Genomic DNA, 26,542 nt, shown 5'->3' with positions numbered 1-26,542 from the left:
TCAAATTCCGATACAAAATAAAATAAACAATTTAACTTTTTCAAATTCCTAAACAAAAATAATATTAAAAAAAAATATTCTAATAATATTTTATTTAATTTTCAATTTCTATCTCAATTCATCTCGACTCATCTGTGAAAAAAAACGAATTAGGCCTAGTTCGGATATAAGAAGTCTTTCATTTCATCTTATCATTATAACTTTCTTAAATTTTTACATAAAATATAATAAATAATTTATTTTCAAATTTTAAAATAATAATAATATTAAAAAATAATATTTTATTTGACTTTCATCTTAACTCATTTTATCTCAATTCAATATCCAAGCGACACCTAAATATTTTAGACTTTAGAATCGCCTCCAAATAATTTTGGATCAAAATTTAAGAAAATAACTCTAATATTTGGTTCAGATGTTGTGAACTCTCATGACATAACTGAGTGATGCACAGTTAGACATGCGAACGAAACAATGAATTAAATAATATAGACAGAGTTTAATTTATTGTTTTTTAATGGACACACAATTCAGACCAACAAGAGGAAAGAAGAAAGTCCATCTTTCTTGCAGATCAAGAATTTACGTTCATGAAGGACAGGTGGCAGAATCTGAGAAGCGAGTTCTCCTTGAGCGAACATTTCCCAAACGTTCCCACCGATTCTTTTGGGCCCTACTATAAATAAGATCATCCATACGACGTCGTGTAAGCTATCCTACGAAGCAGCCGCATGGAACTTCTCTGACTACCTACTACTAGCTTCATAACCCCCTCTAAAACCCCTCTCATTTCCTGCCTGCTTAAGACCTTCTCTCTGTCGCCCTCCCCGGAACTCCCTCTCTAAGAGCCGTTGATTTCTTCGACCTCCGGTTTTGATTTTTCTCAAAACAATGTAAGTGTATGCGCCGTCATCTTCGTCACAATTCTGAACCGAACTGTCCGTTTGAAGATTGCAAGATTTTTTTTTCCTGAAAAGTGATTTACGATTCGATTTCTCTAGTTATAGGTTCATAGACCTTTTGAGTTCTATGAGAACCAATTTTATTCAACTTAATACGAGTCTTGTCGATGTTTTTTACGTAACAAGTTTCTTGCGTATGATAAAGATTTTGATCTTCGATTTCGGGAGCTGATGTTGTTGTATTGAATTTCTTTTTATTATTAAGTGTCTAATATTTATGTTTTCGTCGCCTAATTCTGAAAATTTGAGGTTGATAATTAGATATCTGGAGTTCCTTTTAGTTTTTTCCCTGATCAAATTCCCTCTAAAATTATATTATTAGTTTTATCATCGCTTGGAAGTATTTATTTGAGTTTCGCTCTTTTTGTTGTATTTCAATCCAAGGAAAAAACGATTACAAGTTTTAACAATTTTATTAATATCGTGTAGACTGGTTACCGTTTCATATTTTAATATTTATTTTTCATAATGAATTGCATTTTTGCGCTTCCGATCTTCTCTACAGCCGATTGAAATGTAAGGGCTAGGTTTTCCTTTGGGCGTTTGGTATTACTTAAACTCGTCTGATAATCGCTCATATTTGGGATTTTGTTGTTTTCAAATCAAAGCCTCTGTTTGGGGTAAGAGAAAAAGGGAGACAGTTCTGTGTCTCCTGGGTTGAGAAGAACATTGAGGTAAAGCAAAAAATCAATGGCCAAGATATCCTTTCAGTCGTATCTCTTTATATTCGCGATTCGATTGTTGCTCGTCCACATTTGTAACTTTCATTGTTTCTTACCTATCAAAATAAATACTAGACGTAATCTTTCTTTTACTTCTCCTCCTTGTGTCAATACGGTTTTATCAATATACATATATATATATTCTCGTTCTGTTTGTAACTACAAAAATTTTAGAATGCATAAAGTGTACAAATGAGCCCGTAATAATTCGCATAACAAATGTCATTTTCTATGTGTCATAGCAAACAGATTGATGATCTTAAACCTGGTATTCTTGTCAGTGATCTTATATAGTTTTTTTTACTTGATTCAATCTGATGAAGAAATATGTTATATGAGGTTTTATTGCAGCGCGTTGATTTTTTCTTATGAAGACGCTGTGTTAATGTCATTCTGTTTGCCTTTTGTTTTTATATCGTGGTCTTGATTTGTAATTTTGTGAACGTGACTATATAGCTGCTTACCTTGGTGGTTTATTGAGAAGTGTGAATGAGTTTCTGTTGGTGAAGATAGAGGAGTTGGATAATGGCTTCCAGAGCAATATTGAGAAGGAAGAGGTTCATTTCTGATTATGTGAATGCCTCCACTTGCTCAATTCAAAGTTTCCCATGTATCAGTCACAGGCATACTATGCATAATTTCGATTCACGGAGTTCTTGGTCTGGTGACCCCGCTACTTATTTTAGCTGTGTGAAGGATAGGGATAAAGTTTCGTTGGCAAGAGAGGGATTATTAAGCTTGTCGGTTCTTGGAAAACTTAGGCATAGCTGTTATAGAAATACAATTTCAGGTTTTGGGAATGGAAGGTCTGAATACGTTTCTCTAATGGACATGGGATTGATGCCACAGTCAATTCGAAATGCTTCAACAGCTACAGCCAAACAGCCTGAAAGGGGCAGTGATGATGAGGAAAATGAAGAAATGGTGGCTAAAAACAGAAAGGAAGCATCTCCAGAGGAATGTGATCAAGCTGTCGAAGGTTTGAGTAGTGCAAAAGCCAAAGCGAAGGCCAAACGGTTGCAAGAGCCTCAGAGGGTCGCTAAATCAGGTTTGCATAGAGTCTGGGCCACATTTTTGGGGATTGGTCCTGCTTTGCGAGCTGTATCTTCTATGAGCAGGTTATACTCCTCCAAATGATGGATTTATATTCCGAGGAAAAACATAACAGAATCTTACATGTTATGCTTGTTTGGTTTGCTAATACTTCCTGCAGGGCAGACTGGGCCAAGAAACTTGTTTACTGGAAAGATGAATTTATATCAACATTGCAACATTATTGGTTGGGTACTAAGCTACTCTGGGTTGACATGAGGATCAGTTCAAGATTGCTGTTAAAACTTGCTGGTGGAAAGAATCTCTCTAGAAGGGAGAGACAACAACTAACACGAACCACAGCAGATATTTTTAGGCTAGTTCCTTTTGCAGTTTTTATCATTGTTCCATTCATGGAACTTCTATTGCCAGTATTTCTGAAATTATTTCCCAACATGTTGCCATCAACTTTTCAAGATAAGATGAAGGAGCAGGTACTGGTTGCAATGGGTGTTGCTAGAATTCTATCTTCTTTTTCACTTAATAATTTGAATGATGCTATAAATTTCACCCCTATTTTTTTCTTGCTGTTGTCATGATGTTCCTGTCTGGAATGTCTCTTCTGGAACTAAAGTAATGGTTGGGTTTGGTTATGAAGTAGAACATTTTCATTCCCAGGTCATCAACACCTTAGTACCTGGAGGATGTACCCTTCTAGATTAAACCTTTCGCTCTGGGAGATGTTGCTTTTAGACAGGAGCCTTCGCTAACTCTGGTAAAGGTCTTGTGGTGATTTTTAGTGGAAAGATGGATATGCTATAATTTTTTTTATAACTATGACCCCATTGCAGCAGAATTGAGCAACTAATCATGGAATAAAGTTAGAAAGTCAGCCTTTAAATGATGAGTATAACAGTCCTGACCATGATTGCTGCATAATATAAAGCCTCTAGATGAATGATGGGTATTACATTGCTGACCATAATTTTGAGCCATTGCTTGTGGGAAGGAAGAAAAAAATGTATTTCCCATAACAGTGGGACTTGGTGTTGTTTGGATCATTTTTCTGTCCTGGGCTTAATGGTTCCTTGTATCTATTTCTGCTTCCTAGCTAGGAGTTTTCTCTTGTATACACCCAGTGTACTTGGTTACGCCTATTAATAATTTTTTACTCATAAAAAAGAAGTGACAATCTCTCTCTCTCATGCAGTCTGTTTGGTTTTTTTTTTTTTTTACAAGTAGTCTGTTTCTCTGTTTGTGCAGTCAGTTTCTTGCAATATATCCTCTCTTAAGTTCTTCTTTTACTCATAAAAAAAAAGGTTCTTGTGATATATCCTCAAAGCTGAATTCTTGGCTTAACCTCAATGGCTCAATATGTAGGAAGCATTGAAAAGGAGGCTAAATGCAAGAATGGAATACGCCAAGTTCCTTCAGGACACTGCAAAAGAAATGGCAAAGGAAGTTCAGAACTCACGGAGTGGAGAAATTAGAAAAACAGCAGAAGATCTTGATGAGTTTTTGAACAGGGTTAGGATTTCAGTTTCATGGTCCTCCATGGTTTTCCTCATTTCTTTCTTTATTTAACATATATGCCTTTTATTCATATGCAGGTTAGAAGGGGCACCCTTGTTTCTAACGAAGAAATTTTGGGCTTCGCTAAGTTGTTTAATGATGAACTTACTCTAGATAATATCAGCAGGTTGTCATCATGATTGCTGGGATACATGAAGAATTTTTCTTCCCCACTTTTTCAGTGATATCAAATAACATTAGGCTGCCACCTGGATTGCAATCATAATTTCTCTGCTTATGCCTCTTTTGCTGCTATCAGGCCTCGGTTACTTAGTATGTGCAAATACATGGGAATCGACACAAAATTATTCAAATTTAGTTTTACGGATGCACACTTACGTTACATGCTCCGGAAAAGACTCCACCGGTGAGACACATGCTTTGACATCATTAGCAATTTTTTATTTTTTACTTTTGCAATGATTTCATCATTTCTTTATGAAACACGAGTGTAGGAGTATTGTGCTGCCTATCTGAAAGTTATATAGTAGGTTCTCAGTTGTTTCGTGGTCAGCTTTTAAGTGGTTTGGAATTTTACATGGTGACTTTTGATGCAAGTCAATGGAATAAACGGTTCTGAGCATGTGTGAGATACTATTTTGTTTGGTTGATTTTGACGTCAGATTACTTAGAGAGTGGCTAATGTCATTGATCGGGAGTTCACAAACTCACCCTTTACCTCTTGTAAATTATAGAGATACTTGAAGTCGGTCACTTTCCACTGGCAACGAAGACTCTTTTCTACTCGAAATTTTTTACTTTCTAAAGTTTTTGCAATGTGAAGTTGTCACTTTGTGTGCTAAAGGTATCTCATATACGTATAATGTGTGTTGATAATGTTTTAGAGATGGTCATCATTTTTTTCTTTGGCATTATTGTTAAGTATTTTTCATGATTTCCCTACCCCCCAGGGGAAAGGCCTTCAAAATCCTTTTCCAGAGTATATTCATAGTTGTTACCTCGTTTTCATTCTGTCTTCGCACGATTGATATCTGAATCATCGGTAAAACTGTAAAAATTTATATTCTGATCTCTTAATATTAATATTCTGATTGGTACTGATACTCATCACAAGAATCTTCAACCTTATGTGCCAAATATTGTACTTAAAATACTAAATACAAGAGTGAATTGGTTACTTATATAAAAAAAAAATACAACAGTGAAATGATTGAATCCCTCCCTCCTTCCCCTTCTCTCTCTCTATAGGATTAAGGCTGATGATAGACTGATTCAAGCGGAGGGTGTGGAGTCCCTTTCAGAAGCTGAACTTCGTGAGGATTGTAGGGAGCGAGGCATGCTTGGAGATCTTTCTGTGGAAGAAATGCGTCAACAGGTTTTTCCCCTTTCAAACATGTGTAATTATTTTATCCGTCTCAACGTAAGTGGCTGAAGCATTGTATGGGGTTCGCAAACTTGAGTGTGAATTATGTTTGCACCATCAGGCATCACCTATAAGTTGTTGTGCCAAATGGAACTGACTCACTGAAAAAATTCAAGCTGCATCCACCCTCCCACCATCTAATTTTTGCACTGAAAGAAAAGAAGGTTTTTGGAAAAGAAGGGGGAGTTGGTATGTTAAAAAATGGCTAAGTTGCTTAAAGCAAACTAATGTGATAGCTATACGTGATCCCTCAGATTTATTGTCAATCATCCAAAGAAGATAGTACCTCTTACTTTTTTTTCATTAAATCAAAATAAAAAAGAAAAAAAATAAAATGTCATTTCATTAATTATGTAGTTTGAACTGCGAACTTCTCATGCAGCTTCGTGATTGGTTGGATTTGTCCCTCAATCATTCTCTGCCATCGTCTCTTTTGATCCTTTCCAGGTACTTAAATGCCCCACGAGTCTTCCCACTCAACTTTTTGCATGTTTGACTCTATGGCCTCTTTATTCAGTTGATGTATATGTAGGGCGTTTGTTGTGTCCGGGAAATTGAGACTAGAGGAAGCTCTCCAAGCTACAATTTCTTCTCTGCCAGATGAGGTTACAGATACTGTTGGTGTTACAGCTTTGCCATCTGAAGATTCTGTGTCAGGATGGAGAAGGAAACTGGAATACCTTGAGATGCAGGAAGAACTAATCAAGGTTGTTAGTCACTAATGTTTTTCAACACATGCTTACCTAATTCACAGGCCAATTTGCTGCTCTGGGAACTTGACTATTGAAATGCTTATTACTACTAGTTCTATCGCGAGGAGAATGCTGTAATGATTAAAATGTCTCTTTTTATTTGATTTTTTAAAATTAGGTAGTTTTTTTTTTTTTTTTTTGTTGGCTGGTTTTGAAGGTTATAATAAGTAAATGGATACTTAAGAATGAATGAGAAAATAGTAATTTAAGTGTCAGTACTGTGCGTGGGATCTGAATCTTGTAGCAAATGAAGTTTAAGCTTTAAATCTAAAGGCTGCCCTGTACATTGCAAGACTTTATTCTCTTGGCTGCCTAAGCAATTTGTTGAGCTTCAAGTACTTATATTTAATTACTCAATTTTTTTTTTCAAATTAAATTGTAGGAGGAGGAAGAGAAAGAGGAAGAAGAGCAAGCCAGAATGAAGGAATCTAAAGCCAGTCAAGGGGATCTGGCGCTGAAAGAGACGATCAACCCTATAGCTAGAGAAGCACAAGAACAAGCCAGAGAAAGAGCACTTGAAAAACAAGAATACCTTTGTGAACTTAGTCGTGCATTGGCTGTTTTAGCTTCTGCATCTGTAAGGACCAGATATTTCATTAAAAGCTTTGAATTATTAAGATAGTTTTGGCTAGTTTTATTTTCTTAACAACTTCTTGTACTCTTGTCTAAAGTGTAAATTCTTTTTCTGCAGTCAGTTAGTAGAGAACGTGAAGAGTTTCTGAGACTTGTAAATAAGGAGGTAGTCCTTTGTTCCCCTTTATATACTTTGATTGTGAATCTTGATCAAGATTTGGTAAACACTTTTCAGCACTTGTATTGTATGCCGGCTTCGACGCTTGATTCCTTGATTCCTGGTCATTATTAAGGATTTTTCTGAGTAGCATAAGACTGCAAGTAAAATCATCAGATGAATTGCGTAGAGGAGAATAAACCAGTATGAGAAAAGCTTATTTCATCCACAGGAAACACCCATACTTTCATATCTCTTGATTTTAGTCTTTTTGTTTAATGCTGTTCAATCCTTTCTTTATTCTGTATACTATGTTTTCTTGTAAGATTTGTAACTATCTTCCTAATTGATTTATATGCTCATAAAAAAGAGCCACTTTATATGTGCTTCTAAGTAATATTATGTTCTTCTTTGGTTTGTTCCAAGGGTGCATAAGAAGTTGTTACAGATAGGATTATTTGGTCTTTTCTGTTACTGACAACCAGAATGATTTATCAGCTGATGTTCCTAATTAGGCAATCCTATTATGTATTTTTGGCTTTATATCAGTGTTTGCTGATGATCATGTATGAGAGAATAGTTATTTATGTTTTTGCTCACTGTGATTGCCTTGATGCTTCCAGATAGAACTTTATAATAGCATGGTAGAAAAAGAGGGTACCGGTGGTGAAAAAGGTGCTTTGAAGGCATATAGAGCTGCCCGAGAGGAAAGTGAAAATGCTGCTGAAGTGACTGAAGGTAATGAGGTTTCATCAGCACTCATAGACAGGGTAAGAATTTTCAATCCTGAGTTTGATTTTTTATCTTGTTTGTCTGTACCTAGCATGAGCATTATTGGTAGGTGCAACATGATACCAACGCGTGTCTCTTGTTTGAATACTTCAGGTTGATGCCATGCTCCAAAATCTTGAAAAGGAAATTGATGATGTGGATGCCAAGATCGGCGATCGTTGGCAAGTACTTGACAGGTTTGTAATTGTTTATGGGTCTTGCTTTCTCTTATCATTCTTTTCGATGAGCAAGATCATGATGAATCTTAGGTGGTACTTGGCAAATTTGTTCTTTTATATAGTTTCAGCAGTAAGGTCGATTAACTCCTAATGGTTTATAGTTAGAGGTTGAAATAACATTTTTTATTTTTTGGATCATTGGATAGTTTTTGATGGGGTCGTGTAGGAATGTTGTTATTGATCAGAAGTGTTTCGAATTCAAAAAGTTGAACTCAAGGTGGTGGAGAATCACTGAGAGCAGTTGTCGCGCTGTGAATCACATCTCCATTGATCAAGACTCTTTGAGATGGTTGGCTGCCATGGTGGAGGAAGGGTTAGCTTGTGTGGGCTTCTCTGAGTTCATTAGAACACGTAGAAATGGCTCCCAAGTGTTGGTTTTGCAGAGGCAACAGAACTCCCACGGGAGATTTTTCTCTGTGTCGGAGTTTGGCCAAGAGAAACGGCGTGGTTACTTAGTGATCCCGGAAGGGAGGGAAGGGACTGGTTGGAGGAACCTTGGAGGGTTGCTGAAGGAGGTCTCTGCAACATCCTCTGTCCTGGGAAGCAAAAACAGAGGATGGATGCCGCTTCCTCCTCCTTCGCAGGGACATCACGTGTGCTCTTCGTACAAAGAGGCTTTGTCTCGAGCTCCAAAATATGCAGTGGGGTCAAGTCTGGAGAAGGTGTGGCACAGTGAGGAGGTGTCTGTGGGCAGGTACTTGTCGGGGTCGAGTTTGTCAACGCTGCAGCAGGCCATGGCTGAAATGGAGGTGCAAGTGGGGGGTTTACTTCTTAATATGGAATTGATAAAACGCAGTGTTGAGGAGACACTACAAAGGGAGTGGGTTTCTGCAAAAGGCCAGGGAGAAGGCCCCTCTTATGGGCCGTTTCACTTTGCTGGGCCTAAGGGCAAAGGAGTGGTTTCTGTTGGGCCACAATTGCAGGCCTCCCATAAAGCAGCCCAAAAGATTTCTGGTGGGTCTCCTTCGCGGGCCTGCATCCCTGAGACCCAGAGGCCTTCTGTTGGGCCTCATGAGACCAGCGGCCCAGTGGCCTTTCGGCCCTTCGTTTCGGGTCAGGCCTGTTCTCAGGATCAGGGTCCGTCGATGGCATGGAGACGCAGGGTTCCTTGCAGCGACGCCCCCTCCAAAGTTTCTCTATCGGCGGCGGGTCAGGGGTCGACGGCGAGGGTGGAGATCTCGTCGGAGGTGGTAGTGGGTCTGTCGGAAAGTTCTGGGGCGACGGAGTTAGTGTCGGAGGAGGAGGAAAATAACTCGCCGAAGCTGTTCAGAGTCGTTCCTTCGCCGGAATCGTCCGAGAAGCAGAATTTTTCGATCTCCCTGACGCCGGAGAATCATGCGATGGAACCCTCAGTTTCGACTTCCCAAGATGAGCCTTCCCCCGAGGTCGCGTTTGGCCCTGCGCAACCTTCGGTTGAACTCGAGGAGTTCTCAGATGGGCCAGCACCCTTTGTGGTGGCACAGATAACGCCGCCGGTACCCTCTGTGGACTCTGTGGGGGAGACGGCAACCACAGAGTTGCTATCCCAAGTTTCGGCAACTCCCAAGGTTGTCAACTGCCCTGTGCAGAGTTTGTTGGAACTTTGGGTGCTCTTGGATGGGCCTCCACCTTGTGTGGTGGCTCAGGAACCGGTACCCCCTGTCCCTATGCCTGATTCTTTAGTGGAGTTGGCTGGTTCTTCAGGTTTGAAATTGGTAGATGATGCTGGTACCATGGTCTTGTTTTCTGACAACAGGGAGGGGGAGGTCGAACCAACTCCAATTTTCTCTATTCATCCCAATGTGTCTGACTGGGTTGTTCAGAGAGCAATGGACATTAAGCATATGATAGGAATTTCTTATGGGAATTTTGAAGCTGAATTTTTGGCCCTTCTTACAGCTACAGAGGCTGCAAATGCCCAATCCAAGTCAGATCAATTTGTGGCTTCGGAAAAAAAAAGGGACAGAGAGCTCAGAAGGCTAGATTGGGCTATGAAAGAGGATGGGGGTGAAAAGAGCTTTACTCGAGAGCGTAGTAAGGGGAGGGGTATACCGGTTGTCCCATGAAGCCGAAAATAATATCATGGAATGTGAGGGGACTTCATGATCCTAATAAGCGACTCCAAGTTAGAAATTTACTTCGCCAATGGAAAGGGGATATTATTTGCTTACAAGAGACTAAGTTGGAAGTTATCTCAAGACAAGTAGTTCGAAGCTTATGGAGAGGGCAACATGTTGGGTGGTCTTATCTACCTTCAAGAGGAGCTTCCGGGGGAGTTCTAATTATGTTTGATACAAGGGTGGTGGAAAGGGTGGAAGAGGGTGTGGGTAATTACTTGATTGCATGCTCCTTCGTTGATCTTGAAGACGGCTTCAAATGGGCCTTTGTAGGTGTGTACGGTCCAAATTTTGATTCTGAGAGAAGATTTTTGTGGGAAGAACTGGCGGGGATCATTAGTTGGTGGGATCTACCAAGTTGCATTGGGGGGGGACTTTAACTCGTCACGCTTTCCTAGCGAAAGGTCGGGAGCTTCCCACATCACTGCTGCTATGAGGGATTTTTCTGATTTCATTTCAGAACAGGAGCTTATGGATATTCCTCTATCAGGAGGCACGTTTACCTGGTCCAATAACCGTGATGTTCCTTCTTGGTCGAGGATCGATAGATTCCTACTTACCTCCGATTGGGAGTATCATTTTCCGGATGTAGCTCAAAGAAGATTACCCCGTTTATATTCCGATCACTTCCCCATCATTTTAGATTGTGGAGGTATCCAAGGGAGTAGAAGGTATTTCAAATTTGAACATATGTGGCTTAAAACTGACGGCTTTGTAGACAGGGTCAGACAATGGTGGACTTCATACAGTTTCCAAGGCTCTCCAAGTTTTATTATGGCAAAAAAGTTGAAAGCGCTGAAACAGGACCTGAAGCAGTGGAATGAGCAAGTTTTTGGCAATGTATTTCAGCAAAAGCGCTCTCTTATGGAGGAATTACGGGGTCTGGAAGGTGAAGAGGAGGCTAGAATCCTCTCTGAACCTGAGAAATTGCGTAAAAGCCAGGTAGTTGCTGATCTTGAAAGGGTTACTTTGATGGAGGAGATTTCTTGGAGGCAGAAATCAAGGGTTCTCTGGCTTAAGGAAGGGGATAAATGCACGAAATTCTTCCATAGGATGGCTAACTCTCACAGGAGGAACAACGCTATTGATACACTGTTGGTAGATGGGGTAGCTTCTTCGGATCAGACGGTTATCAAAAATCATATTGAACATTACTTTCATCAACTATTATCTGAAGAGCATAATTGGAGACCGAGAGTGGATGGTTTGTCTTTTTCCACATTAGACCAGCAGTGCGCAGGGTGGCTAAAAAGGCCTTTTACAGAAGAGGAAGTGGGCAGTGTTATCAAAGGTATGGCAAGCGATAAGGCTCCTGGTCCGGATGGTTTTACTTTGGGTTTCTTTCAAGTTTGTTGGGAGGTAGTCAAGGAGGATATTATGCAAGTATTTATTGATTTTCATTCTAACGCTAGATTTGAAAAGAGTCTCAATGCCACATTTTTAGCCCTCATTCCTAAAAAGGTGGGGTCTACGGATGTGAGAGACTTTCGCCCCATTAGTCTTGTGAATGGGATGTATAAGATTCTTTCCAAAGTGTTAGCTAATAGACTAACCTCGGTGGTGGAAAGACTTATTTCGAAACCGCAAAATGCGTTTGTCAAAGGTAGACAAATTCTTGACTCGGTTCTTATTGCAAATGAAGTTTTGGATAGTCGATTGAAGTCTAGAGAACCTGGGCTGTATGCAAGTTAGACATGGAGAAAGCTTATGACCATGTAAATTGGAAGTTCCTCCTTTACATTCTAGAAAGATGCGGTTTTGGGGAGAAATGGCAGAATTGGATAGAATTTTGTATCTCTTCAGCTCGTTTCTCTGTTTTGGTTAATGGATCGCCAGTGGGTTTCTTCAACTCCTCTCGTGGTCTGAGACAGGGAGATCCGCTTTCTCCTCTTCTCTTCCTTTTTGTCATGGAAGCTCTCAGTAAGATGATTGAGGGTCTGGTGGATGGTGGGTTGCTCCATGGTTTCTCGGTGGGGAATGGCAATCTCCACATTTCTCATTTATTATTTGCTGATGACACGCTCATCTTTTGTGGTGCTCATCTTGGACAAGTTCAAGTCTTGAGGGCGCTTCTCCTTTGCTTTGCTGCTGTGTCAGGTTTGAGCATTAACCTTGCAAAGTCTGAAATAGTGCCAGTGGGGGCTGCCCCTGATGTGGAGATTTTAGCTTCCACCTTGGGTTGTAAGATATCATCACTTCCTTTGAAGTATCTCGGCTTACCGTTGGGTGCGTCTTTTAAATCTGAAAGGATTTGGAACGATGTAGTCGAAGGGTGGAGTGTAGATTGGCTGCTTGGAAGAGGCTTTACTTGTCGAAAGGTGGTAGGCTGACTTTGATTAAAAGCACTCTCTCTAACTTACCCACCTATTGCTTGTCTTTGTTCCCGCTTCCTGTAAAGGTGGCTAATCGCATTGAGAAGATTCAAAGGGATTTCTTATGGAGTGGCTTGGGGGAAGAGTTCAAATTCCACCTGGTTAATTGGTCTACAATTTGTAACCCAATATCGGGGGGAGGGTTGGGGATTCGCCACTTGATGAAATTCAATCAAGCTCTTTTGGGTAAGTGGTTGTGGAGGTACCAAAATGAAAGGGAGGCACTTTGGAAGTCCGTTATAGATTCTCAGTTTGGGGAAGCTTGGGGAGGCTGGTGCTCGAATGAGGTACGAGGTTCTCACGGAGTGGGTTTGTGGAAAACATCAGAAGCTGTTGGGGGACCTTCCGGGATCATGAGCATTTTGTGGTAGGTGATGGTTCGCGTGTCCGTTTTTGGCTTGATATATGGTGTGGCAACCACTGTTTACGAGATACCTTCCCTGCCATCTTTGCTCTTGCTAGAGTTAAGGAGGCTTCGATTGCTGATATCTTGATCTTTTCAAATGGCGCCCCTCAGTGGAATGTGGATTTCATTAGGGCAGCTCATGATTGGGAACTGGAGTCTTTTACGGAGTTCTTTGCGGCTTTATATTCCGTAAGTATTTCAGGCGGTTCCGGAGACAAGATGCTTTGGAATCTTACTAAGAAAGGTACTTTCTCTGTCAGTTCTTTTTACCATAAGCTCACGAACCCCGGTTTGTCAATGTTTCCGTGGAAGAGCATATGGAAGACGAAAGCTCCTTCAAAAGTAGCTTTCTTTGTCTGGACAGCTTCTTTGGACAAGATTTTCACTACTGATAATTTGAGAAAACGTCGGGTTATTGTCTTAGATTGGTGTTATATGTGTAAAAAGAATGGAGAGTCAGTTGATCACCTGCTTCTACACTGCGAGGTAGTCAAGGCTATATGGGATGATGTCTTCTTTAGAGTCAGCCTGTCTTGGGTTATGCCTAGTAGATTGGTGGACTTTCTAGCAAGTTGGAGAGGCCTCCATGGTGATTCTCAGGTAGCGGCAATTTGGAGATTGGTACCAATATGCATGTGTTGGTGTATCTGGAGTGAGAGAAATGCTAGATGTTTTGATGATCATGAGAGAACTTTGGCTGAGCTTAAAGCTTTCTTCTTTAAGTCATTGTTCCTATGGGCGGGGGCTATAGTTTGTAACGGATCTAGTGTCCATGATCTTCTCCTTTCTATTGTAACCTCTAGCTAGGCTTTTTCATGTATACTTCCTGTGTACCTGGGCCTTGCCTAGTTCTATGAATACAATATCTTTGATTACTTATCAAAAAAAAATTTTTTGGATGGTCTAGTTACTGATGACCACAATTTGTGTTCCAGAGGTAAGTTACTTATTATGGATTGGAGAGTAACTGAATGCTTCAGCCTCAGAGAATATATAAATTAAAATAAATACAGGAGAATGAGGGATGTTTTGCTTAGAATCAGCATCATTTCATGATTCTGCAAAGAGCTTTTACAATGAACTAATATTCCGACATCCCAAAAGCAAAACTTGATCTCAAACTTGGATTCAGCCTCGTGAAAATCTAGGGACCAGCATGTGGGTCCTATCAATGCAAAAGCTATGACATTGTTCTTGCTACCTTTGTAACTTTGACCTCCTCTATGGTTGTTCACCTACATGCATATAATTAGTACTGGTGAAAAGCTGAAGCAACTCAAAGCATGCGTTATTATATTTTTAACTAATGATTTGGCAGCTGGAAGTATATATGCTTAATTTTCTTTATCAGTTACATATATGTTCAATTATTTTTTGTTAGTGTTGTCATGATTGTGCACTCTATTTTATATATTGATAACCATATTTAGAAATGTATCTATTTTTAGTAGAGAGAGAATATTTAGCAATGCATGAAGACCTCCTTTAATTGGGAAGCAAGATACTCTATGTAGCTATTGAAGTTTGACTTGATTGGATTACAGCATCAGTATAATAGTTTGTAGTACTCAGCTCAGCCTTCCTAGATTCAGCCTGTTTAGATTCAGTTGGTCATGGTAGCTTTTCATTATTTTGTACAACAAACCATGGCATTTCCTTTTTGTTTATTTAGTTATAATTGGATTCTAAACACTCGGAAATACTCACTCCACAGTATAGTAACATCGTAATATGTCAAATCAAGAACTCCTTTGTAATGTTTAATGCTTACTATATGTGGTAAAATATCACTGTTGCTGTATGTGTGCAGAGATTATGATGGAAAAGTTACTCCGGAGGAGGTTGCATCTGCTGCTATGTACTTGAAGGATACACTGGGAAAGGATGGTGTCCAAGAACTCATCAGCAATCTCTCCAAAGACATTGGTCAGTTTCTTTTATTCTTTCTCTTGATAGTTATGTTATAATGATGTGTGTACTTCATTTTTTAAGGATATCAAATGTTTTCTGTGCGCTTTCATTGGTGATAACTTCTTCTCTTTTTTAATCTCATTTTTCATTTTTTGCTGGAAGCATCTTCGAAGGACCCAAATACGCTTACTTCGTTGTAGCCAGTCCTTTTCTCCATCATGATATTGTGTACAATTTTTGACATTTGTGTTCTTTTCTCTTTTATTGGTCAACAGTTTTGAAGGCCACTCACGGATGCATTTCCAAATAATAAAGTTTTGGTCTTACAATGTTTTTTTTTTTTTTTATAAGTAATAATTTTATTCAAGGAAATAGGCATAAGCCAAAGTACACAGGATGTATACAAAGGAAACACCTACAACTTCCAAAAACAAAAAGAAACTGTTGCCAGAAAACTAAAACAGATGCAGAAAATTATCCGCCATTACAAAAGCTTTTGCCCAAGAACTCAATGTACTCAAGAAAAAATCCCTAAGATCTCTCAAAGAGTGTTCTTTATCTTCGAAGCATCTCCCATTTCTTCAAGCTAAATGCACCTCATAAGACAAGGAGGAATCATCTTCCAAACTCTCGCCGCCTTCTTGCAGCCCTTCAAACCCTTCCACCCTACCAATAAATCTACCACTTCTCTAGGCATTACCCAATGTAATCCTGTCCAACTCAAAACCTCATTCCACAAGAATCTTGTCACTTCACAGTGAAGAAAAAGGTGATTTACAGATTCTCCATCCCTTTTACGCATGACATACCAATCAGCAATAAACATACCTCTCCTTATAAGATTATCAGTAGTCAATAATTTGCCCAAAGAAACCACCCAACAGAAAAAAGCAACCTTAGAGGGAACTTTCACTTTCCATATACTTTTCCAAGGAAAAACACAACTACTTTGGCTTGACAAAATTCTGCAATAAGTAGAAACTGAAAACTTAGCATTTCCAGCAGGAATCCACACCATGCTATCCTCTCTTTCTAGCACCAACTTTGAGCTGTAGAGTTTAACCAGCAGAGCCTTAACTTCATCCACTTCCCAATCATTAGCGCCCTTTTAAAAATGATATTCCATTCAACCTTCTTGTTACTATTACAGTAAGAATCATAAATAGTTGCATTATGATCCCTAGCAATTCTGAAAAGGGTAGGAAATTCCAGCTTAAGAGCAGTATCTCCACACCACAGATCATGCCAAAAGAGAATCATCTTTCCATCTCCCACCTTCAATCTGAAATTATTGGAGAAGGAATCCCATCCTTTTCTAATAAATTTCCACAAACTAACCCTATAAGCTCCCCTAGCTTCTTTAGTACACCAACCTCCCCTCAAACTTCCATATTTCACTTCTATCACATTTTTCCAAAGGGCTTTACTCTCCATTTGAAATCTTCGAAATCTTCAAAGCCATTTCCCAAGTAAAGCTCTATTAAAAACCCTTAAATCTTTAATCCCCAAACCACCACGATCCAATGGTTGACAAACCTTCTTCCAACTAACCAAATGAAACTTCTTTTCCTCACCTTTGCCTCCCCATAAGAGGTTTCGAAATAAACTCTCAATTTTCTTTTCAACCCTTGCCGGAAGAGGAAAAAGAGAAAGGAAATAGGTGGGCAGGTTGGACAAAGTACTCTTTATAAGAGTTATTTCTATTTTTTCAATCACCCCATCCCATATACTAACAGCTTTAAAAGAAGCTCTCAAAGGAAGCCCAAGATACCTCAAAGGCAAAGAAGAGATTCTGCACCCCAATAAGTTAGCCTAGTCTGATAATGCTGTCATTATTTATTAAAGCTTATAGTCAATTAAGGGGGCATTAATTAATGAAGTAACTGGATCATTGTCAACTTCAATCCAACAGATGGAAAGATTCTTGTAGAAGACATCGTCAAGCTGGGTAGCAGGGCAGAGGATGCAAATACAGGTGAAGATGGCCGTGTGTAGAGGGTAATATTCCAGCTGTGCCCTTCCTATTCGTAGTTCTTTATAGATGCTGTCCAGTAAGCTCTAAAATGGTTGTTGAGCAATTTCGTCTTGCATCAGGTTTCGATGGTTAATCTTCCTGATGGAACATACATGCTTGCTAGTGCAGTAAAAATTAAAGCTGACAAAAAATAAAATAAAAAATATGATGCATGTATTGCAGGGCACCGTAAAAACATTTTTGTACCAGACAATTGCATGAGTTGAGAGCAATATATACCCGTATACTAAATCTATGTGTTATGTTGAAATAATGTTTATGATGTTGAACTGAGGAAGCTTCAGAAGTTTTAAAAAAATGAGAATTGTTATATATACAAAGAGATTACACAAAAGTAAATCTACAATCTGACGTGGTTTCACGTGATGCATTAGATCTACTTTACATTAAAAGTAAATTTACAATATGACATACTGCATCAAGTTATGTTAATTTGTGGATTTATTTTTGTTTGTAATCACTTTGTAGTTAAAGTATTTCTCTAAAAATAGTCTGAATCAAATTTGGAATTGACGACGAATTTGTTGATGAATGAGTTTGAATATAGAAGTTTAGAAGTTGCCTTTATTGCTTGTCGGAACATTTCTCGATCACTATTCTAAAGATTTGCCATACACTTCTTTTTTATTTATTTTTTCACCAATAAGCTATCACTTGCATAAACATTAGGAGTGTGCAAGTTTTGCTACAAACTCCACAATGTTTTTATCTGAACTTCCACCTTCATCTACTGCCTCTTTAGCCAATTCCTTCCATCTCATTGAATTCTTTTTCATCTCCTTTCCTCTCTCTCCCTCCATAACTTCCTTTATACACATCTCTATTTCTTCTTTGGTAGCAATGCCTTTTTCATCCAGTTTAATCCTCACTCCTACCTTCCAGACATCCACAATGAACTTGGCATTAGTTGTTTGATCCGTCCATTGTGGTATCGCAACCAGCGGCACTCCCAAGCTCAATGCCTCGAGTGTCGAGTTCCACCCGCAGTGAGTCATGAAGCAACCAGCTGCCCTGTGAGCCAGCACATCTAATTGCGGGCTCCAACTCACAACCAGCCCCTTCTCGGCTGTTTCCTGTAGAAAATTACTGGGAAGCTTTTTCTCTTCTGATTCTCTGACTACCCACAAGAAGTAGCAATTGCTATTCTTTAGGCCCCATGCTAGCTCCTCCATTTGCTCTTCTCCCAGGGCGGCCAAGCTTCCGAATGATGCATAAATGACCGAGCCAGTTTCCTTGGTATCTAGCCACTTCATGCAAGCGTCCACATCAGGCTTAAATAGGTTGAGGCCGTACTCTTTGTCATCTTCCAACCTCTTGTCCAAGTACATTGATGGAATAGCTGGTCCAATTGTTTTAACAGGCCATCGGCTTGCCATCCAAGTCAGTACCTAATGAAATTTAAAAGCATGTTTTAAACAGATTCGGGGGAAAAAAAATAATTATGAAATTGCTCAAACAAATGAATCGATGGATGTATTGCCAAATGTATGCACTTATGCATGTACAAACAGTATTAGATATCGAACATATGCATATATGAGGGAAATATTTGTGAAGCTAGCTACCTCATCTTCCAACATATCAAAAGTGTTGCACAATATCCAATTTGCTTCCTGGATATTGGAGAATTGGTTCAATACGAGGGTGAGAAAAGCTGGGTAGGAGCCTGCGTCACAAAGGAAGGAAGGTAGATCATTGATCCCTAGCAATGGCAACGAGGGCAGAGATACTGTAGGAGGCCCCTCTAAGGGCATCCTTAATATTGATCCCACATGGGCATGATAATAGATGGCCTTCACCGCACATGACTGGGTGAAAAATGCAGCTCCGGCCAGGCCATATTGTCGGGCCACGTCTATTGCCCAAGGCATAACCGAGTCATACACCAGGCATTTTGGTGGGTATTTGGAGCTCTTTCCCAGTTTCTCAATGAGCTTCGCCAAACTCTCTGAAACCATCGCTTTAAAACGATCGTGATCCCAATTTCCCAAGCTTTTGGCTTCGTCGGAGCCATCGGAGATGGGCTCGATTGCTACGGATCTGGCTTGGGTTTGCATGGATTTATAGCTAGTAGACATGGTGGTGACCAAAGTAACCTTGGGACCCTTTGAGGCTAGGCGCTTGGAGAATTGAAGCATAGGATTTATGTGACCTACCACGGGGTAAGGCAATACTAGGATATGAATCTCCTTCTCCATTGACCTCTCTCTCTCTCTCTCGGAGGAGATGCAGCAGGAAAAAGATGATGAAGTATTTGAAGTCAAAAGAGATAATTGTCTGATATTTGAAGAAGATAATTCATGGGTGAGGTTGCAGATTGTCTGATTACGTATCATGACATATATACAAATTAGCATCGTTTTTCCACGCATTAGATGCATGCATTTGGTTCCCACTTCCCAAACCAATAAATAGGAGGAAGTAAAAGCGGATTTGGACTCGTTTTGTTGGGTGGCTTTGCAGAAGAAAGAAAATTGGTCTAAAGGATTAGGATATATATGCACAAAAAGATCAGCAAGATCATGATTTGAATACAGCAACACCTCTTTAATATTGAATCAGTCTTTCTTCTAATTAATTGAAAAATGATTTATCCAAGTCTAGAGTGTATAAGTTTCATACAAGTTCTTTAAAAAAAAAAAAATCAACTCTATTAAAAAAAATCCCGAGATTTAATTTTTTTCCAACAACTTGCATATCCAATATAAATTTTTAATTTTCCTTTCATGTACTATAGTATCTATACCACCTCCTAATTGTTATGATCCCACTTGAGGAGTAAATGAAGAACATAGAAATGGAAAAATACGAACAAATAGAAACAACAACAGAGATAAATTGTAGAAAATAGACTTCAAATAAGTAGGCTACGCCTTGGGAAGTTCGAGGCTCCCAATTCCTCCATTCCTCCAGATAGTGATTATGTTCAATGCCTTACAAAGTCATAAAATATTGCGTTGCAACATAGGTTCATATCGTTCATCCACAAATGACAATGTTATAGTCAGGTTCATAACAAATCCCCTCCCTTTAAATAACCTTATCCTCAAGGTTCAGAGTAGTGATTATTGTCCTAACTCACCAGAGAGCATGAAAGCATTAAGGGAAGAGTTGGGCCTTAGAAAAGAAGGCGCAAGAGGGCTAGTACGAGACAACACATCCTTCTTTCAGAAATGTGGCCTGGCACGATGGATCCTTCTGGCATGTCGAGAACATCATTGATGTATTCATCATATATGGACAAGGATGCAACAACGTAGCAAAGCCCAAACTAAATGGAGGAATCTTGATGAACATCCACGAAAGATAGTGGTTGCCATATAGCTTAACACCGCCCCAACAACAACCAATGGGCAAAGTAGGATATCAAAACTAACAAAAGGTACACATATTGTCTCCGAGAAAGGGCCTTCATGACCAATAAGGTCTAGAAACAAACAATGCCATCCCTTTAAGAGCAGGTAAGGGCCTTTGCAAATAACAATGAGTGAGATTAAGGGCAAATCAATGATGAAACCAATAACTCCAGCCATAACTGCAACAGGAAGATAAAGCAATCTAATATCATAATAGTTCATGTCTGAAGGCTCATTTCTTCGAAGGTCAGTCATATACGAGAAGTAGAAATGGTAACAAACGTGCCCAAAATCTGTGACAATAGTGAGGCTCCCTTCAATAGTTCCCCAAGTCCCATTATAAAAACAATGGAATAGTTTATTAGTCTTTTCTTCTACCATAGCATCGAAGGTAGCAAATATTGGTGAAAGAAAGCCATACACTACTCCACATATGATACTCGCAATAACGCCAACCATTGGCCACAAAATTAAGAGCGAAGGTAGAACGCCTATGTAGATAACTATATTGCAATGAAGTTTTCTTCCTCTATCAAAAGGTTAAAAAATCCATTGAAATTCACTTTTAGATTCCCTGTAAGATTCATAAGCATGCAAAACCATTCCTCGGTCATTTCGCGTAAGATCGAGATTCTCCTCAATCTGTGAAAGCAAATATGCCCACTAATTCCCACTCTCTTCAACTGATTCCCAACTGTTCTCACTACAATCGATTGTGACCTACCTGCGACCACCACCAAATGCAATAAGTGCATCGCCCGGATCCCATATTCTTGTCAATTCACTCCATGATGATGTTATAGTTGCCAAGCTAATTGTTAGCAAGCATGCAATAGCAACTAATATATTTCCAAGAAATATTGTCTTAGAAATTGTAGTTGAAATCCATTGTTGTTCAAAGCCCCTCTTTGTAAGTACAATCTTGACCCCAATATTAGATGCCACTTCAACCAGACAATCTCTTCCTCTATCAAAGGGTTCAAAAACACCCTTAAGTGGCCATTCATCAAACAACTTAAACACCATTCCTTGTACATACACTAAAACCATAGCATTCCCAGACGCCACACCTCTCTAAGGCTTTTTCTCAAACAACTCTCTCGCATCAACTAAACAACCAATTACTCTTCTACACTCGAAACTCATCCATGTGAACCACTCAAAGAGAAGAGAACCACTTCCCAGAACACATACTACTAATAACGAAAAAGTCAAAAGGGCATAGATGGGTGCAACATAAGCACCGAAATGACTCACCAGTTTCCTAAGCTCTTCTTCTTGAGGCGTAACAATGGGCACTGCACCAGGATCTCCTCATAACACCCAATGTTGAGAGCCTCTAGTTCTACAAATTAATTTAGGATGTAGCTCGATGCAGAGTCTGAGATATTTGTACCCCAATCCATCCGTAAATTCTTTAGAATATTTTTACAAGAATCATCAAAAAATTTTAAAGACTAATCCGAGATGTCTCGACAGCCACCTACAATAAGACTTTTGAGAGTTTTGCAAAATCTGACCAAGGAAAATATACGAGGCGTCTCCAATTTTATAGCTCCATTTCCCATCTGTCGAAGCATCGTTGAGGATACCGTCGAGTTTCTCATTTTTTTTCTTCTTCGTAAGCCTGACGATGAGGTGAACAAATGAAACATCCACAGTGGGTACCCAGATGGCCATTCCTGTCACTTTGCCATGAAGTGATGAAAGAACTTCCCCCACGGCCTTAGCAGCTCCAATGTTGCTGGGAATAATGTTGAAAGAAACATCTCTTCGACCATTGCAGTCCTTGCTTGGAGGGCCATCAATAGCCTCGAGGTGGGGTTAATGGAGTAGACGTGGTCACTTTGACACCACTTCTATTGGACATTTTCACAAACAGTTGAGGCCCTTCTAACCATGTGAAAGCAAATCCAAAAGAAAAGAAAAGGGCAAATTCCTTCAGACTGCCTCCATTTTCACCTTCACGATCCGAGTGGATGACCAACTTGGCTGCAGTAGCAGAGTCACCCATGAGGTCAAAGACGAGGCCACCATGCATCAACTGAGCAGAGAGAATGGAAGCCTTCGCCACTAGCAGTTGCGGCCCTTCCACTATAAGGATCACGGTGTCGAGAAAATTTGATGAGCTACCGAGCTTTTGCTAGGTCAAGAAAATGAGAAGAAGCTCCCTTACATCATTTGATTGTTTTACGGGTTTGAGAGCGAGTGATATGGTTTGGGTAAGGGTTCCCACTTGGGACAGTGGATGAACCTTACTTGTGGGAAAATAGCAAGTGTGAATACTCGGATAAAAAATCCACAATCTCACAAGAGAAACCTGAGTACTTCAGCAAAAATACTTACAGGAAGAGCTCGAAGGTAATCTCCATGTCGATGAAGCTTACCCCGTCCCTCATGATGGATCGTTGGGCTCTAGATACCATTTGTTATGATCTCACTTGAGGAGTAGATAAAGAACACATAAATGGAAAATTATGAACAAGTAGAAACATCAATGGAGATAAATTGTAGAAAATGGACTTCAAATAAGTTGGCTATGCCTTGAGAAGTTTGAGGCCCCCAATTCCTCCAGATAGTTCCAGCTTCAAGCAAACTGTTCAGTGCCTTACAATGAATTCCTCTTCCCCTCATATGCTCGCAGGGATAACTACCAAACAAATAACCAATTGACACATAGCAAGTGAAATAAAAAAACTTCATAATTAAAATGACTACAAGGAAATGAAATGCAAATGTCCTAAGTCATAAAACGTTGTGCTGCAACATAGGTTCATATCGTTCATCCACAAACGACACCGTTATAGTTTGGTTCGTAACACTAATCCACTGACCATTTTCATTCACCTCCCATAAAATGTTCTCCAGCATCAAACATCCCTCCAACTTTCTCCCTAGCTGTAGTTAGTTTCTCCCAGATTTGCACACATGGGTGGGATGATGGTATCAATTAGCTCTATCTAATGCACACGATGGATCAGTGAAGAAATTGAGGATGCTTCATCTACCTGGCCCAAATATATACGTTCTCTGGCAACGTTTTGAGTGAGCAGCTAGTACGCACTATAAGAAAAATAGACTTTTGTGACCAATTTATTGCAACCAAAAGACTATTTGCAACCAATTTTAGTTATAAATAGTCATTTCGCTGGAATTAACTGGTCGCAAATAATCAGTTTTCTTGTAGTCGACCACGTGGTGTAGTTGAGGGTCCTGAGTCTTCAATTCTTCATAATTCATATATGCACGAGAAATTTCCAGAGCGTGTTTGGAACTTAGTTTTGCAAGAATGCTATTTAGCTACATACTTGATTTGAAACGCTCGAGGTAGCTAGTTCTGTATCCATGCTTTCCGAATTGTCAGAATTTCTCGAAGCTAGCCGGCCTTGAAAGTATACTCATTGAGAGCTGGGGAAATAGAGATGGGTTTGGAATCTGGCAAATTTTAATTAGTTCAACATGGTAATTAACTTTCTTCATCCTAGCTAGCTAGATATCTGTCTTCGCTAGAGAGAGATTTAGAGGCCGGATGGCATAGGAAGAACATGCAGACGGAAATTAACACATATCCTAGTTATAAATTTTTTGACCCACATCACATGCATGCACAAGCTGGTGATCATCGGTGATCACATAAACCCATATACGTGTGTGTGCGCGCTCGCGCATATATGCAATGCTAGCTGATCCAACTCCACATGCAAGGGCACTCTTTTTGTCTGCCTGCCGGCCAGCTCCATTAGCAAGTCCATGCAAGCTGTAGCACTAGAATGTCATGTGGGCTCGTTAGTCGTTTATCTTCACCGTGAGGCGAGCGCGCAGCTTTGTCTCCCATTGAATGATATATCGTTATCTTTGTTTTAATTATATAGATCAATTAGTGCATGCTTTTACACTCTAGCTAGCTATATATACCTAAGTAGTTAGTTTGGATCACTACTACTCTAAAGGCCGGTACTGCATGCTAGCTAGATCTTTGGATTTTACCCGCCCCGGCCCATATATGCATCCAGCAATATATTATGTGCTAATTACCATTACTAGGATGGAACCAAACAAGAGTACTCCAAAATATTATAATACAACTCTTTAAGACAGTACCACTCATGCACTCTGGTTCTGTTTAGATGTTGAGATGATTTGAGTTGATATGTGAATAATAATATTTTATAAATCTCATTAAAATATGTTTGAATATAAATAGATTGAGATATGTGTATAAATGTATGAAATAGATTGAGATAAGTTTAACTTTTTTATGAAAAATTAAAAAAATAGTGAGATCCCCTCAATAATTAGTTTAAGATGAGTTACGTTCACTCCAACAACCAAACATGGCCTAATCTAAATGTTATATATATTAACTGCTCACATGAGTACTTGTGTTACATCTCTAATATGGAACTGGAACTTAGTCTTTTTCACAATTGGTACACATGTGCAGTACTTGAGAATATTAGCACGTATTTATGGTTGGGATAGTGAAATGAAATGAGATAATTTTTTAATAGTAATAAAATAATTTGAATTAAAATGTTTATAGAGTTTTGGAAAATAAAAAAAAAAGTTAAATAAAAATATTATAAAATTAAAATATTGTTATAATATAATTTTTTAATATAATTTTTATTTTGGTATTTAAAAAAATGAATTATTTTTTATGTTTTATTTATAAATTTATAAAAAATTGTAATGATTAAGTAATAATTAAATAAAAAAATTAAAAATTAAAAAATATTTATATTTATAGTAATTAAATATTAAAATACGATAAGAGATGAGATGAGAGAAGATTCTTGTTATATATCCAAACCAGATCTAATCTCCCTGTGAGAGAGGGTGTACTTAGAACACACTTGAATAGTACGTACTCTTTTCCAAAACACAATTCGTCAAAGGGTTGCTAGCTGCAAGTAGTACTTGGAACACACTTGCATCATGTCACTATGTTTGTAAATTTTGCTCGCTCAAACTTACGAAAAGGTGACTGACTCTCCGAGTACTCCCCGGATCATGCATGGATCGATATATATGAAATATGAAGTAGTACTGGACGAAAGTCATTTTTCAATTAATAAATGCATGTAGAATTTCATACCATGAAGTTAATTTTTATAGAAATCAGTATGTGAGAGAGAGAGATGTATGTATGTATGTATGAATATTCATGACATGCATGTATGGATTGCCGAGACTATATATGGTAGTACCTCATGTTCCAGCTTGTCGAAAGTGTTGCAGAAGAGCCAATTAGCTTCCTGGAAGTTTGAGAATTGATTCAGTACGAGTTTTAGCAGAGCTGGGTAGGAGTGCGTGTCGCAAATAAACGAAGGCATATCACTGATACTTAGTGATGGCATCGAGGGCAGTGATATCGAAGGTCCTTCTACAGGAATCTGGCCAAATGTTCCTCGAAGCGCATGATAATATATTGCATTAACCGCACAAGACTGCGTGAAAAAAGGAGCTCCATCTATGCCAAGTTTCCTGGCTATATTCAGAGCCCATGGCAGCACTGAGTCATACACTAGAATTTTCGGAGGGTGTTTGGAGCTTTTTTGTCTCTCGATGAACTTTTCCAAGTTTTGCGAGACTACCAATTCGAAACGCTCGAGCTGCGCATCGATGCTTTCCGTCTTACGATCGACATCCTCGGAGCCATCAGAAATTGTCTCAAAGTTGAGACTGCTGCCCGCGGTTTGCTCGGTCTGCAATATGGACTTGCTCATGATGCTGGTCGAGACAAAGGTGACTCTAGGACCCTTTGAGGCCAGGCGCTTGGAGAATTGGAGCATTGGGTTTATGTGGCCTTGTACTGGATAGGCAATAACCAGGATATTCGTTCCACTCTCCATTTTCTTCTAGCTGCTCTCTCCCTAGCTACCTAGTTAGCAGCACTCACTTATATATATGGATATATATATTGACGGAGAGGAAACATTTTATTATAATTAACAAGCAAATCATTTCATGTGATATATTATATTATAAATTTATTTTTATTACCCGTAGCATGAGTACGTTATACATAGTATATATTATTACTCATTTCAAATTTTTTATTTTTTATTTTATTTTTTAAGTATTTTTTTAACAATTTTAATCATTAAAAAAATTAAAAAAAAAACATATAATTTTACTAATAATCATTTTTTTAATTATTAAATAAAATTAAAAAATAATAATAAATAAATATGAAAAA

The 26,542-nt window shown here is 39.0% G+C and overlaps 2 protein-coding genes and 1 non-coding gene across 6 annotated transcripts; 2 read left to right on the top strand and 1 right to left on the bottom strand.

Moving 5' to 3' along the window:
- The first annotated feature begins 774 nt into the window (after window positions 1-774).
- LOC109013648 (mitochondrial proton/calcium exchanger protein) lies at window positions 775-17,127 on the top strand. 4 transcript variants are annotated; one of them, XM_035692245.1, is made up of 16 exons: window positions 775-893; window positions 2,141-2,802; window positions 2,898-3,210; window positions 4,097-4,243; window positions 4,327-4,415; window positions 4,548-4,655; window positions 5,498-5,624; window positions 6,055-6,119; window positions 6,205-6,379; window positions 6,807-7,001; window positions 7,116-7,163; window positions 7,778-7,924; window positions 8,040-8,122; window positions 14,849-14,964; window positions 16,862-16,947; window positions 17,044-17,127. In XM_035692245.1, exons 2-15 carry the CDS (start codon window positions 2,210-2,212, stop codon window positions 16,942-16,944), a joined length of 2,289 nt encoding a protein of 762 aa, XP_035548138.1. In that variant the 5' UTR covers window positions 775-893; window positions 2,141-2,209; the 3' UTR covers window positions 16,945-16,947; window positions 17,044-17,127. The 4 variants fall into 4 exon arrangements, with proteins under 4 accessions (XP_035548138.1, XP_035548135.1, XP_035548137.1 ...); XM_035692242.1 differs by having other exon boundaries at window positions 16,862-17,127; XM_035692244.1 differs by lacking the exon at window positions 775-893 and adding an exon at window positions 1,466-1,636 and having other exon boundaries at window positions 16,862-17,127.
- LOC118349112 lies at window positions 1,585-1,717 on the top strand. Its single transcript, XR_004802103.1, has one exon. It is a non-coding gene; the product is annotated as a small nucleolar RNA snoR111 (small nucleolar RNA).
- Window positions 17,128-17,493: 366 nt separating the features above from the next.
- On the bottom strand, window positions 17,494-26,240 carry LOC109013649 (UDP-glycosyltransferase 74E2-like). The gene is made up of 2 exons (XM_018995800.2): window positions 25,551-26,240; window positions 17,494-18,372 (listed from the first exon to the last, which is right to left on the bottom strand). Exons 1-2 carry the CDS (start codon window positions 26,193-26,195, stop codon window positions 17,650-17,652), a joined length of 1,368 nt encoding a protein of 455 aa, XP_018851345.2. The 5' UTR covers window positions 26,196-26,240; the 3' UTR covers window positions 17,494-17,649.
- Between the last annotated feature and the right edge of the window lie 302 nt (window positions 26,241-26,542).

This window comes from Juglans regia, chromosome 7 (genome assembly GCF_001411555.2).
Source record: "Juglans regia cultivar Chandler chromosome 7, Walnut 2.0, whole genome shotgun sequence".
In the NCBI taxonomy this organism is placed as follows: domain Eukaryota; kingdom Viridiplantae; phylum Streptophyta; class Magnoliopsida; order Fagales; family Juglandaceae; genus Juglans; species Juglans regia.
This window is presented reverse-complemented; position numbering and strand designations above follow the sequence as displayed.